A 13,865-nucleotide genomic window follows, 5' to 3' on the forward strand; every position below is an offset into this window, starting at 1 on the left:
TTTGTAATTTTTCCCCCTCTCCTGGAATCTTGGAAAGGATGGGTAACCCCAAAATCAGCCTTATTTGTCAACATAATGGTACTCCTTCAAACTCACATTCATAGAATTGCAAGCTGGAAGAAAGAGTAAACATTAGTTCTGTTTCCCGGGTAAGAAAATTTGTGTCTGGAAAGCCAAGACGGGTCACACGACTCAGAACTAGAACTCAGAGCCCCTGATTTCCAGTCCTGAGCGCTTTTTCTTCGGCTACCACACGTGCAGTCTCACCTGCTCAGAACACGACCAGCTCACCCCGTCAGCATTTCTGTGCAATTAGGGCTCCCTCTGAACAGCTCTGAATTGTCTGCGAGAGAGGAATGAACAAACACAAGTTTTTCACGGGGTAATTTTCCTTGGAACGTTCTGGGTGATTTTTCTAAAGCCCCGTTCACAACGGTGCTGACTTTACGGTACTGTTCCATCAGCGGAGTCCGGAAGGGCGCTGATTAGTCCAGAGTTAGCCGTAAGCAGAGCTCCGCCGCGGATGGGCTGCGCGGTGGGCAGGGCACTGGTGGCTACTAAATCACGTATCATCTAAAAGGCACTAATTGAGTACCTACTGTGTGTGTGGTTGCGGCTGCCTGTTAAAAGTTGAGCAGCTGCCTCCATCCCTCCACTGGCCCAAGGAGCCAGTTGAACCTGCAGACGCGTGCGCTTCTGATTCTCATCTCGGATATGGCCTTAACCTGTGTTGCGAGCCCAGGCAAGTATTTTAAATCCGCCAACACGAGTGAACTGTGGCTTCAAAAAAAAAAACAAAAAAAAAACAAAAAAACAAAAAACAACAAAATAAAACAAAGTATTTTCAAAAGGGAAAGGTATTTTTTGGAACTGGAGAAGCACACAAAAACGACAAAAGTGCCGTGAGCCGCGCTGCAGGCTCCCTGGCGGGGGAGCCACATGCCCCCACCCTCGGGCGGAGGGGCCAAGCGCCTACCCCGCGCGCCCGCCCGTCGCGCTCACGGGAGCCCGGGGCAGCGGAGGCCAGGAGGGCGCCTTCCTCTTTAAGAGCCCCACAAGCCGTCCTGATTGGCTGTAGCTATGCAGGTCTTCCTTCCTCGACTCCCTCCTAGGGCTCCCTCCCGCTCCCTCTCCGCGCGCCCTCCCCCAACTCCGCGCCCCCTCCCGCCCCCTGCGCTCGCCTCCTCTTCCTCGCAGCGGAGTTTGGCCCCAGCAGCCGCCGCGGTGATTCGCCAGCAACAGATGCCGGGCGCCCAGATTGGCATCCTTAGTCCCCGCTGAGCGCCCGAAGAAGAGGGCAGGAACCAGAGAAGGGCCGAGAAGGCGGGGACGGGAGTGCAGAGACCACCCCTCCCCAACCCCAAAAGGCAGAAGCCCCCGCCCCCACCGGAGAGCTCCGCGCCGGCCAAGCGCTTGCCTGCTGCCGCTGCCGCTGCCGCTGCCGCTGCCTCGGGCGCCCACCTCTCCCCAGCCATGCCCGGCCCGGCCGCCGACGGGAGGCAGGTCCCCTTCCGCAACGCCAAGGAGGAGATCCGTGCGAGGATCGAAGTCTCGGAAGGCGGCGGCGACCCGCAGAGACTGGGCGGGCGCGGGCAGCGGCAGATCGTCGTCTGGAGGAACGTCGTCCTGATGAGCCTGCTCCACCTGGGGGCCGTGTACTCCCTGGCCCTTATCCCCAAAGCCAAGCTGCTCACCCTGCTCTGGGGTAAGTCCCGCCGGCGCCCCCTGTGCCCCGGGCGCCGTGGCGAGGCCACGGCGGGGCGCGCGGAGTCGCCGGCCGCCGCTCCGCTGCCGGTGGTGCGGGGAGCCCTGCCCGCACTCCGCTCGCTTCCCCCACGCGCCCGGCCCCTTTGCCCTGCAGTGGTCGGCCCTTGGGACGGGCTGCTATCTCAGTCCAGGTCTTTGCAACTTCTCCCTTCTCCGCTGTCTGGCTAAGTGGGCGCATTTGCCGACTCTTGGTCGACTCTCTTGGAGAGCGGGAGGGACCCGGAGTCCGGTCGGTCCACCGCTGGGTGCAGAGGCGCGCCGAGGGACGTGCTGGGCGCCGGCTGGCCGAGGCTTCCGGGGAGGGAGGACGGGCGGGATTGTTGTGTCGTCCGTGCTGGTCCCTGGGGTCCTCCTATCTGCCGCCTTTCAGGTTCTCAGTGTCCTCCGCGGGCCGCGGACCTTGGGGCCGAGTTAAGGACAAGAAAGGGAGTGGAGGAAGGTGGAGAGATCCGGCATAGGAACGGTCTTGATTCTCGCGCGTGAGATGGATGAAACCAGTTTCCCTCCTGTCCCCGCAAGGCTCCTGCCTCTGCCCCCTCCGTGATCTGCTATGTCCAGTTGCACTTACACGGTCCCAGAAGTTTCTTGGCGAGCAAACCGAGACCTTGGCGAGATCGCTCTGTCGCCAGCACAGAGCTCTGTGGCTGGGGAGAGCCTCCTCCAGGCCCTGACTTATTCTGGCAGGTGCGGGGCTGTCGCCGCATCTGTGACTCTCCCACCGCCGTTCTTCTTAGCCAACCCCCCCCCCGTACTTGTTGGCAGGGGAGGGAGCCCAAGAGTGGACCAGGGCACCCACCCACTCCTTGATCTCCTGGGCCCCTGAAACTCAGTGCCTGCCTTACACGACCCAAGTTGCTGGCCTCTGAACCACCTCGCAGAACCCCCCTGGCCCCAGTAATGGGTTTTGACTTCAATCACCTCAGAGGCAATAGCCAGGACAGAAGGTGCAGGCATTGATATCCCAGGCTGAGAACTTGATGAAGTTATCCAAGAAGCCCTTTCAGCTCCCATTTTGGGCATCTCCAAGGATCAGGGGCAGGAGAAGCACAACCTGCTTTTATTTCCAGAGGGGAAAACGAAGGAAGATAATAAGAAGACTTCTTTCTGCAAAGCTTATTTGGTACAGTGCCAGCTTCAGATGCCGAGGTTGATAAAGGGCCACTCTGGTTGCAAGCCTTCCCTTGAAACCCTATAGCCCCTGTTGGAAGCGAACCCATCTAGAATGGTGTAACTCTTAGGGGGTGTGACTGAGAGAGGGATGGTGAGAGGGGGGTCTTTGGGAATCCATGGAGCCTTTTCTCCCCCCTTTAAGTAAGCTCCACACCCAATGCACGCCCTCAGACTCACTACAAGGGGTCAAGAGCCACTTACTCCAACAACTGAGCCAGCCAGATGCTCCATGAAGCCTTTTGAAGTTCCGCAAAAGCCCTTGGCAACCCCCTGCTCATGCCTTCCCCAGTCAGTGCACCTCCTCAGTTCCTTCTTTTTCTTTCTTTCTTTCTTTCTTTCTTTCTTTCTTTCTTTCTTTCTTTCTTTCTTTCTTTCTTTCAAGAGAGAGTGAGCAAGCAGGGGAAGGGCAGAAGAGAGAGGGAAAGAGGGAATCACAAGCAGGCGCCATGCTCAGCTGGACCGGGGGTTAGATCTCAACCCCGTGAGATCATGACCTGAGCTGAAATAAGAATTGGATGCTTAACCAACTGAGCCACCCAGGCACCCTGCACCTCCTCAATTCTGTGTCCTTTCCACCATCGTCTTTGTGATCATGTATTGGTTTAATTCTCTATCCTCCTTCATCCCTTATCTCCAAGTGACTAGATTGTAAGATGCTCAGCCATTGCTTCGTGAACATACCCCCCACACTGCCATTTAAAGCCCTTACAGCCCCAGAGCCTCTGTGGAGCTCCTCTCTCCCTTTCCAGGGGTTCAGATTGTGCCATTGGACTTCAGAGTCCACCTGCCTCCAGGGGATTAAAGCTTAGTCTTAATAGCTGCAGTGTCAGAGCTCAGAGAGAAGTGAGCACTTAAAACATTTCCTTACATACCCGGAGCTCCGGAGGACCCACAGGCTCCACCCCCTACAGCCCCCAAGGCCTGCTGACCCTGGCACCCCACCAGGAGCCACAAGGACATGGCCTCCTCTCCAGGCTTGCCAAGTCACTTCTGCCTTTTCTAGGCTCTTCTCTGTAGTGAAGACAGAATCTTTGTTTCTGAACGACCTTGGCCGGAAGATGCCTCCCTCAGCCCCAAACTCCTTCAGCTTCCCCAGAAAAGCCCACACACTGCAGGAATCTGGTTTCCCTCTGTGGGTGATGTTGCCAACCCCACTCTTGTACCTTCCTGCATTGTCTTCTGCCTTAGCTACCTTTCATCAGCTCGGTTCTCTGAATCTTGATTCTCTCCCTACCTGTGCTTCATTGCATCACTAGAAAGAGAGAGAGAGAGACAGAGAGAAAGAAAGAAAGAGAGAGAAAGAGAGGGAGGGAGAAACAGAGAGAGAAAGAAGGAGGGAGTGAGGGAGAGAGAAGGATGGGGGGAGAGAGAAAGAAAAGAAAAAAAGGGCATGTAGTGGTGGCTGTTGTGGTTTCACAGTCCAAAATTTTGACTTAGAAACGTTCTAAACAAATGAATCTTATCTGATGGACATTTTGTGAGAGAAGAAGGAGAGACAGAGATGAGCTAAGATTTGTTGTGCTGATCACTATGATAGATAGGGTTATTTTCAGTGAAAGCCCTGGGGTCTTGAGCCACAAATTTCCCCCACTGGATACCCTGTTTCACCCACTTCTGCTACTGGCTCTATCCAGCTTTAGGGCTGAGTTCATGCGCTAACGGGCTGCTCATCGGCTTCAGGGACCTAAGTTGTCAAGGAAATTGGCTTAGCCCATCCATTGCTTGCCACCCTTCATCCCAGGTGAGGTTGCCCTGGGAACAAGAGGCATTGATGCAGTGCACCCAGCAGGGACTGTATGTTAGGTGTGCAGCGTGATTTGTGGAGTGGGAGAATGTCCTCCATGAAAGGTCCATCCAGTTATCCTGCCCAGCCTCCTATGTTGCCTAACCCCCTACCCTTTTATGACTCTCCTTGGGACCAGAGCGAGTTGTTTCCCTTCTTCTCCTTGCAGTTTCCTAAGTGGGCAGCCTACCAGGACAGAATGCTCTTGGTGCCACAGGTCCTGAGGGATGAGTTAACAAGTTGATTCAAGGACAGAACACAAACTCCAACTGAGTTGGAGAAAAATCTTCACCTGCAGGCCTGAGCTCACAAAAGTGCCTGCTTTGAGAGTTTTTGGCCAAAGGCGCAGTTAGTCCATTACCTGAGTCCCAACATGAGTGGGACAGAAGAGTGAGTGGCAGGAGTCATGGTATTAAGAGTCCCGGGCTCCTTTCCAGAAGGCTTTGGCTTCGCCTGTCTCTGGGCATTCTGCTGTTGGTTTCTCTCTAAGTGTCACTGAGTCCCCTAAGTGTGTTTCATGGTGACATCATAGCTTTTGTGTCCTCTTGGGACAACTTCAGTGGAAGTATGAGGCATGCGAACAGTAATTAGCCCTGTAACCCTGCTCCCTTCCTCCATCCAGTCCTGGGGCAAACCATTGAGGCTATTCCGGATTCCCTGGTGCCCTTGCTGGAGCTTCTGGACTCTCTGAAGTGGGGTTTAGCCTATGGGGAGGAAGCTAGCCTATGGGGGGGAAGCTGGGAGGGGGCAGGGATTAACAAAGCACTCCGGGGGGCGGGGCGAAGGGAGCATTGGGAGAGGCTGGGGTTTGGAGAGTGCTGGTCCACCAATCAAATTCTGTGCAATTCCGAGAGTTGCCCAAAGATGAGCTGTCTTCTGTCAGGCATTGAGTAAACTCACTCCACGACTTGGGATCCTCTTGATGTCTTTGTTGGGTTGTGCTTCTTTTTCTATCAAGTCCCTACAGTTGTCACAGAGCCCCAAGAAGGTGTGACTTCAGACTTCTGGCTTGCCTCCGTATTTTCTAGGGGGAGTGTGTCTCAGGAGAGAGAGACCTATCTGAGCAAGAATCCTTGCTTTCCTACTTACCAGCTACATGACCTTGGACAAATTAACATCTCTAAACTCCATTTTTCGCACCTGTAAAATGGGTATATTAATACCTCTTGCTCTAAATTTGAGAGGCGTGTAAATCATAGCATGGTACCTTGCTCTTGGTTGGTGTTCAATAATTATTAGCTGCCATTATTATTGGTCCTGATATTGGCTCTTTTTCTTTAATAGAAGGGAAAAAGGTCCTCCTACAGCACAATGAATTCTGCAATGCTGGCACAGAACTTGGCTTTGTTGCCTCTCTTGTATGGAAAAGAGTGCTTTGGCTTTGGAAACAAAGGTTCTTTCTCAAAATTCCCAAAGAGAAATGAACACATCCCTTCTAGTCTTTCCTCCCTCCCCCATTCCCTTCTCTTTGATTCTGTCTTCCTCCTATTTTCCTCCAAAAGGTCACTATTCTGTAGATAAGAATCTTTTTGTTTAGCTGACAACTCACCTGGTCTTTGGCGTTTTCTTTAGGGTTTTTTGAGCACAGCCCAATCATTTCTAAATCTCTAACAAGTCTCAGTTTTGACTTGTGTTTTTTTTTTCCCTCCCATCCCGGTCTTCTTGAGTCATGTTAAAAAAAAAAAAAAAAAAAAAACTTTAATGCTCATTAAACTACTAAAAAAACGAAAAATGAAAAAGAGTCTTCCTTTTTTTAAATCTGTAATTCCCAGCCCATTGTTGCAACTGTTGCATTTTTAATAAATGGGCAAGCTCTAAGAGCCTTACCCAAGGCTGGCGTGCAGCAAAACAGGAGAGAAGACAGTCTGCTTTTGCTGGCTTAATAGTCCCGCCAAGTATAAATATAGGTTTGAGGTTAACATTATTAACTCAGTTTTTTCTAAAGCTGGTCAAGGTCCCTGCAGACTGTACTGTGATCTGGAAATGAGAAAGAGTGCTACAGAGTAGAAACCAGGGCTGGAATGAATGTGCTGCCCCTAGTTCAGCCTCATACATGTCCCCTTCCAGTTTGTGAGCCTCGGCTTCCTTGTCTGTGAAAGGGGGGCGGTGATACTGAGCTGAAAGTTGTTTTCAGAACTGGGGCACATAGGAAAGTGCCTGCCAGAGAGTAGACACTCAGTGCTGCCTGCTGTTATTACCTCCCACGATGGGGGCCAGTGTCATGAAATCTGCACTGGCTTCATCGTCTGTCTGGGACTTGGAGCACTTGGGGCTCAAATGTAAAAAGCACATCCTTTATTTATTTATTTTAAATTTGTTTTAATGTTTATTTTTGAGAGAGAGAGAGAGAGAGCACAAGGAGGGGAGGAGCAGAGAGAGAGGGAGACATAGATTCCAAAGCAGGCTCCAGGCTCCGAGCTGTCAGCACAGAGTCTGACGCGGGGCTCAAACCCATGAACCGCGAGATCATGACCTGAGCCGAAGTGGGACGCTTAACCCACTGAGCCACCCAAGCGCTCCACGGCACAGCCTTTAAATCCAAATGTTCCATCATGACCTTGCTGTAACATTTTTGTTCTTGCCTTGTCTAGTTTTGTGTATGATATAAAATTATAATAATTGCCTGGAAAAGCCATTGATGGATTTACAAAAGGATGACATAGCCATGGTTAGGATTTTGCAAAACACAGTGATGTCTTTGGGTGACATTATTCTCAATGAGTGTGTATTTTGACATTCTTTAGTTTCTGGCATGCAGTCTACCTGTCCCTGCTGTCTCATGTATGGTTTCTTAGCCCTGAGGTTAAGAGTATGGGCTTTGGAGTGAGGGTCTGGGATCAAAACCCAGCCCCCAGGGGCACCTGGATGGCTCAGTTGGTTGAGTGTCTGACTTTTAGTTTGTGCTCAGCTCATGATCTCACAGTTTGTGGGTTCAAGCCCTGCATTGTGCTCTGCGCTGACAGTGCAGAGCCTGCTTGGGATTCTCTCTTTCCCTCTCTCTCTCTGCTCCTACCAGCCCTAAACATAAATAAATAAACTTAAAGAAAAAAGCCTCCCAAGTTCAGCCTTGGGCAGATGACTACCTTCCCGAAGCTTAGTGTCCCCAGGTGTGCAGTGAGGTTAATTACTAGGACAACAGTATTGCAGCTGGAGGGAAATGAAACAATGCAGTAAAGAACTTGGCCTGACCTGTGATGAGCACAGGGTGATGTGTGAAAGTGTTGAATCAGGGGTGCCTGTCATGATCTCACAGTTTGTGGGTTTGAGCCCCACGTCGGGCTAGCTGATAGCTTGGAGCCTAGAGCCTGCTTTGGATCCTCTGTCCCCTTCTCTCTCTGCCCCTCCCTCCCTCCCTCCCTCCCTCCCTCCCTCCCTCCCTCCCTCCCTCCCTCTCTCTCTCTCTCTCTCTCAAAAATAAATAAACATTAAAAATTTTTAAAAAAAGAAAGTGTTGAATCACTATATTGTATACCTGAAACTAATATAATGTTGTATATTAACTACCGGAGTTAAAAAAACAAAAAGAAAAAGAAAAAGAAAAAAAGAACTTGGCCTGCAAGCAGCACAGAGGAAATGTTATCCCTGTGCCTGGGCCCACATTCCCTTACTGCTTCCCTTATCTCCTTCCCTCTGTTTAGTTCATCCTTTGGAGGCTGGACCTTGTTCCAGCACCCTCATTGTCAGAAAGCCTTGGTCATGGGGTCAAGGCTGTTGCCTCTGATTTTATTTCGTCAGGCAATGGGGTGGTGGCCCCACAACAGGTACTGGCTGTGTCCCCCCCAGAAATGCCCATCCTTTGTTCATTATGTGTGCCAGTGGCCACGAGAGAGGTCCTCACAGTTGTACATGCAGTCACATACTCATCCATCCACGAATTCATTCATTTTTTTCCATTCCAGTGATTGTCAAAACAGGCTGCACGTCAGAATCACTTGGGGATCCTTTGCAATTTTTGGAAGCCTCAGCCCTCACCCAGAATTGGAATCTCTAGGAGTGATGCCCTGGCTTCTTCCTCTCCTCTCCTCCCCTCCCCTCCCTTCTCTTCCCCTCCCCTCCCCTCCCCTCCCCTCCCCTCCCCTTCTCTTCTCTTCTTTTCCATTTGGATATTTCTGATGCACAGCCGGGCTGAGAACCATTATTTAATTCCCTTGTTGGATAATGTTTATGACTCACCCATTACCTACCAGGCGTTGGCTCTATCCCTGACTTCATGGCACTTAGAGGCCAACTGGAGAGACGGACAGGTGCACCGTATGCCAAGGCAGCATTAGTTACAGAGTGCTGGCCTGGGGAAGCTGGGGAGGCTCCCCACAGGAAGAGATGGCTGCACTGAGCCTGGCAGGAGGCCCAAGGCTGGGGCTGGCTGGTGGAGGGGTTTGGGTGAGATGGCATTGGGGGGAGGGGTGAGGAGAGACAGAGAAGGCCGGTTCAAGGACCTGATGGTCCAGTGAGGCTGGAGGTGGTCAGGGGCCAGATGCAGGGCAAGGAAGATTCCTGGGGATTAGCAGGATGGGGCATGTGGAGAGGCTGCCCTCAACCTCTCCCTGACTTTCGCCTTCTCCTCTCAGCCCATCACACGCACCAACAATTCCTGCTATGATCGAATGGTCTGGAGTGAAATTTTTAGGCCAGACACTTGCCGGTGGGATAAGTGAGTCTGAAGTTTTCCAGGAAAGACCCTGGGGCAGCCACCTAGAGCAGGTGGGCAGTGGAGCACGGCTGGCCCTCAGGCTGTCCAGAGCTGAGGGGAGGCAAGGAGTAACATCTCGGCTGGGCATCTGATTTCAGACTCAAAGGTACTGTTCCGAGACTCGTTTACGAAAACGCCTGAGTACAAGAGTACAGGCAAACCAGACCCAGCGTGCCGTCCTCCACTCCCCTCCCTGTTCTCTACTCTTCCTTGTTTCTGGAAGGTGCATATGTATGGGGATGGGGGACGGTGTCCTTGCCTCACTTTCTCCCTTGAAGGCGAGTTTAAACGGCTGGTTCTCACTAGCCCTCATTTCAGGTTAGTCCTCTTTCTGACATCCTGCTCCCCATTTCGCAGCTTACTAGGATAGGTTAGAGGGCTCTGTGGGCCAGCAGCAGGGTCACCAGGGGCTTGTTAGAAATAAAGTCTTTGGGGCCCCTGATGGCTCAGTCGGTTAAGCATCTGACTTCGGCTCAGGTCATGATCTCATGGTTTGTGAATCTGAGCCCTGTGTCGGGTGAGCCCTGCTTCTCCCCACCACCCCCTGCCCTTCGTGGGATTCTCTGTCTCTCTGTCCCTCACTCACTTATATCCTCACTCTCAAAAAAAGAAAGAAAGACAGCTGTTCAGACCCCATTCTGGACCTACTGAGTCAGGACCTGCCTCTTTATCTTTTTAATTTTTTTTTAATGTTTATTTATTTTTGAGAGAGAGAGAGAGAACACAAGTGGGGAGGGGCAGAGAGAGAGGGAGACACAGAATCTGAAGCAGGCTCCAGGCTCTCGGCTGTCAGCACAGAGCCTGACACAGGGCTCGAACCCATGAACCGTGAGATCATGACCTGAGCTAAAGTCGGACTGACTGAGCCACTCAGGTGCCCCAAGGCCTGCCTCTTAATAAGATGTCCAGTTGATTCATCTCCACGCTACAGTTAGAGAAGTGCGCCCTTAAGTGCAGCCACAGGCTGAATGTCCAGAGGAGCCGGATGGACGCGAGTGGGATTTGCCAGCTCTTCCTTCTTCCTCTTAATGGCCTCCTCCCCTCACCCTCTCCTCCTCCCCTTCTGCCTCCTTGTAGCTTATTTTAGAACATGTCAGGATCCTGCTTCTCTTGCCAACAAAAGGCTGTTGCTAAAATCTTTCAGCCGGCAGAAGCAATGTTTAATTCATGGGCTAGAAAATTAATTTTATTTTCATGAATAGAACTGGGGAAAAATAACAGGAAGGCTCTGTGCACAGCCCTTGGGGATTCAGCTTGTCTATTTAACAGATGAACTGGTAAAGGTGAAGAGGCCTCAGGGGAGGGCTGTCTTCCACAAAATTATGAAGTAAATCGGATCAGTTAGGATGCTTTTGGCCACAGCACAAAACTCAAGTTTAAGTGGCTTAAATGATAAGGAAAATTTCTAATTTCAACTGATAATAAATCCTGAGGTAGGGTACTTCTGAGGTAGGGCACTCCTGTCATCAAATGGCAGGTTTTATTTCTGCCATGGTGGCCATGTCAAATTTAGTTTTCCTCCTGGTTACAAGATGGCTGCCAGAGTGCCAGGCAGCACATGGAGTTACAATGTCCTACAGAAGAAGAAAGAGGATATCCCCTCCTGATGTCTCAACAGAGAGATCTTTCCTGGGCACCTCACACCTGATGTCTCCTCCAGTCTCACTTGCAGGATTGTGTCCCAAGTCCCTTGTTAAGCCAGTCATTGGCAGAGGATTACTCAAGGTTGGCCACCAAGCCACATGTGGTAGGGGTGGAAGGAGTGGGGATTAAGAGGCAAGCAAGATCCAGGCCCTGCTTGAAGGAAGAAGATGGCTTGGCTGCTCGGACAGCCAACACCTTTACTCCAGGGACTTCCTTCACCTTTTGTCTTGACTTTCCCTCTTTGGTGTCACCTCCATTCCCTGGAAAGGCTCTGGTTTCATATGGTAGCCTTTTCTCTCTCCTCTGTTTCCCACCCCCTGAACTTTTCTCAAATCCTGCTGTCATTACAGTGATTTGTAAAAGTCTGCCTTTTCCGTGAGGCTTTGACCTCTTCCATGACACCCCTGCCTCCCCAGGACCAGGCACACAGCCTCTGCTCACATATCAGTGTTGGGTGAATGGATGAAGGAATAAATGAAGGAGTTTAGGCACTGTGTGGCCTTTCCTTCTAACAGAAGATAAAGTTTTATCCTTTAACTTTAAAAATGTCTTTTTCCCCAGGGGCGCCTGGGTGGCTCAGTCGGTTAAGTGTTCGACTCTTGATTTCGGTTCAGGTCTTGATCTCACAGTTCGCGGGTTCGAGCCCTGCATTTGGCTCTGCGCTGACAGTGCAGAGCCTGCTTGGGATTTTCTCTTTCCCCCTCTCTCTGCCCCTCCCTGCTTCTGCTCTTTTTCTCTCAAAATAAATAAATAAAAATACATGTTTTTTCCTCTTGATGCCTGGGTGGCTCAATCAGTTGAGCATCGGACTCTTGATTTCGGCTCAGGTCATGATCTCACGGTTTGTGAGTTTGAACCCTGCCTCAGGCTCTGAGCTGACAGCGTGAAGCCTGCTTGGGATTCTCAACCCACCCCCTCCCTCTCTGCCCCTCCCCCGCTTGTGTGCTCACACATGCATGTGCACATGTGTTCTCTAAATAAACAAACTTTTTAAAAAAATGCTTTTTCCCTTGTTAGAGAACTTTCCCTGTGATTTGGGGGTAAGGATTGTGAAGCAAGAAGCCTCTCTCAATGCCCCAGAGGTCAGCCTGTCCCCCTGTACGTGTGTCCGTGCAGTGAGTCACCCAGACCTCACTCGGAACTCGCAGAGCTCTCTGTTGCTGTGCTGGATTTTTATGGGGGGTGAGGTGGGGCTGGGGAGATTTTCTCTGGGCATGGAATTGTTAAATCCCCCCTGAGAGAACTGAATTAAAAAGAAGATGGAAAATGCGTGATTTAGAATGTTTTTTTGTTTGTTGTTTGTTTTAATTTGAGAGAGAGAGAGAGAGATCATGAGCAGGGGAGAGAGAGGGGGAGAGAGAGAGAAAAATCTTAGGTGGGGCCTGATGCAGGGCTTGATCCCAGGACTCTGGGATTTTTTTTTTTTTTTCAACGTTTATTTATTTTTGGGACAGAGAGAGACAGAGCATGAACGGGGGAGGGGCAGAGAGAGAGGGAGACACAGAATCGGAAACAGGCTCCAGGCTCTGAGCCATCAGCCCAGAGCCTGACGCGGGGCTCGAACTCCCGGACCGCGAGATCGTGACCTGGCTGAAGTCGGACGCTTAACCGACTGCGCCACCCAGGCGCCCCTGGGACTCTGGGATCTTGACCTGAGCTGAAATTAAGAGTCGGACCCTCAACCAACTGAGCCACCCAGGCGCCCATAGAATGTTTTTTAACCAAGGTTTTCCATGGTGACATACTTTCCCCTGAGAAGTAGTTTTCTTGGTTGGTTATTTTCTTCATCTTTCAGGTGACACAGAACCTCAGTGATGAAGTCATGTCCAGATTTCTGTTCTCTTGCTTCAGATTTTACTTAAAAGGGCCTTTAAAAGTCCACTTAACCTCACCCAGCAGGTACTTTGTATTTGCACAAACAACCTAGAAAGAACTATCTTACACTTAAGGAGAAATTGCTCACTGTGGGATCAAGGAAACAAAGCCATAGCTTTTGGCTAGAGATTTTGGAAAACCATGTTTTAAAGTGCTCCTGGGGAGAATGTCTAGAGCAGGGATGCAGTGTAGCCATTGTATAAAACCCGCCGAACACTGCATGTGAAGTGCCTACTTAAGGTAAGTGCTCAATCGATGGTCTGCGGGTGGTTTTTGGATGTCTTAGAAGCTGTGTTAGAGGCTGGCTGGTCATTACTCTCCATACACGTAGGTGATGCTGATGTGGTAATCAAGGTCTTGTGGGATTGTGGACGTTTTCTGAGATTGCCCTTAAAGTGGGGGGGGGGGGGGAGGGGAATCCAATACCAATGGACTTGGAGATGAAATGGGACAAGAAAAGAGTTTAGAAGTCAGGTTTAAATTTATTTTCTTCCTGTCATCCAACACTTGCAATTTGATTGTGTTGATTTTAGCTTGGTTCCCTGAAGAGACAATGGCTTGTAAGTGCAACCTGTGACTGGCACAAACCCTTACTGGGAGAGGCATAACCCTTGTACAGGGGCTGAACACCCTGCCACAGGCACCCATCCGGGAAAAATAAGTAAATACTACATGAGGTCTGCCATTATGTTCACCTGCTAAGAAGACAGCTGTCTTATATTAAGTAAAATAATTGCTACAGGAAAAAAAAAAAGCGACCTGTGACCCAGATGGGAAGGTCACCTCCTTAGCATTCTCCACCTCATCATCAAAAAGCATTTATCAAGCAAGCGGCTAATTACTTATGGTCTTGAACCAGGCACTGTGTAAACCAAAACAAACCAAAACAAACAAAAACTAAGTTTCTACCCTCATACCTTTTATAATTCAAAGGAA

The 13,865-nt window shown here is 50.6% G+C and overlaps 1 protein-coding gene across 1 annotated transcript in view; it reads left to right on the plus strand.

Annotated features, from left to right (window-relative positions):
* Positions 1–1,197: 1,197 nt before the first annotated feature.
* The window catches only part of SCD5 (stearoyl-CoA desaturase 5), a 153,816-nt gene continuing 141,148 nt past the window's right edge, over positions 1,198–13,865 (plus strand). The window contains exon 1 of the mRNA XM_030313585.1: positions 1,198–1,705. Coding sequence (XP_030169445.1) covers positions 1,474–1,705 — 232 coding nt within the window. The 5' untranslated portion in view covers positions 1,198–1,473. The remainder of the gene's footprint in view (positions 1,706–13,865) is intronic.

The sequence above is a fragment of the Lynx canadensis genome, chromosome B1 (assembly GCF_007474595.2).
Source record: "Lynx canadensis isolate LIC74 chromosome B1, mLynCan4.pri.v2, whole genome shotgun sequence".
Classification (NCBI taxonomy): Eukaryota; Metazoa; Chordata; class Mammalia; order Carnivora; family Felidae; genus Lynx; species Lynx canadensis.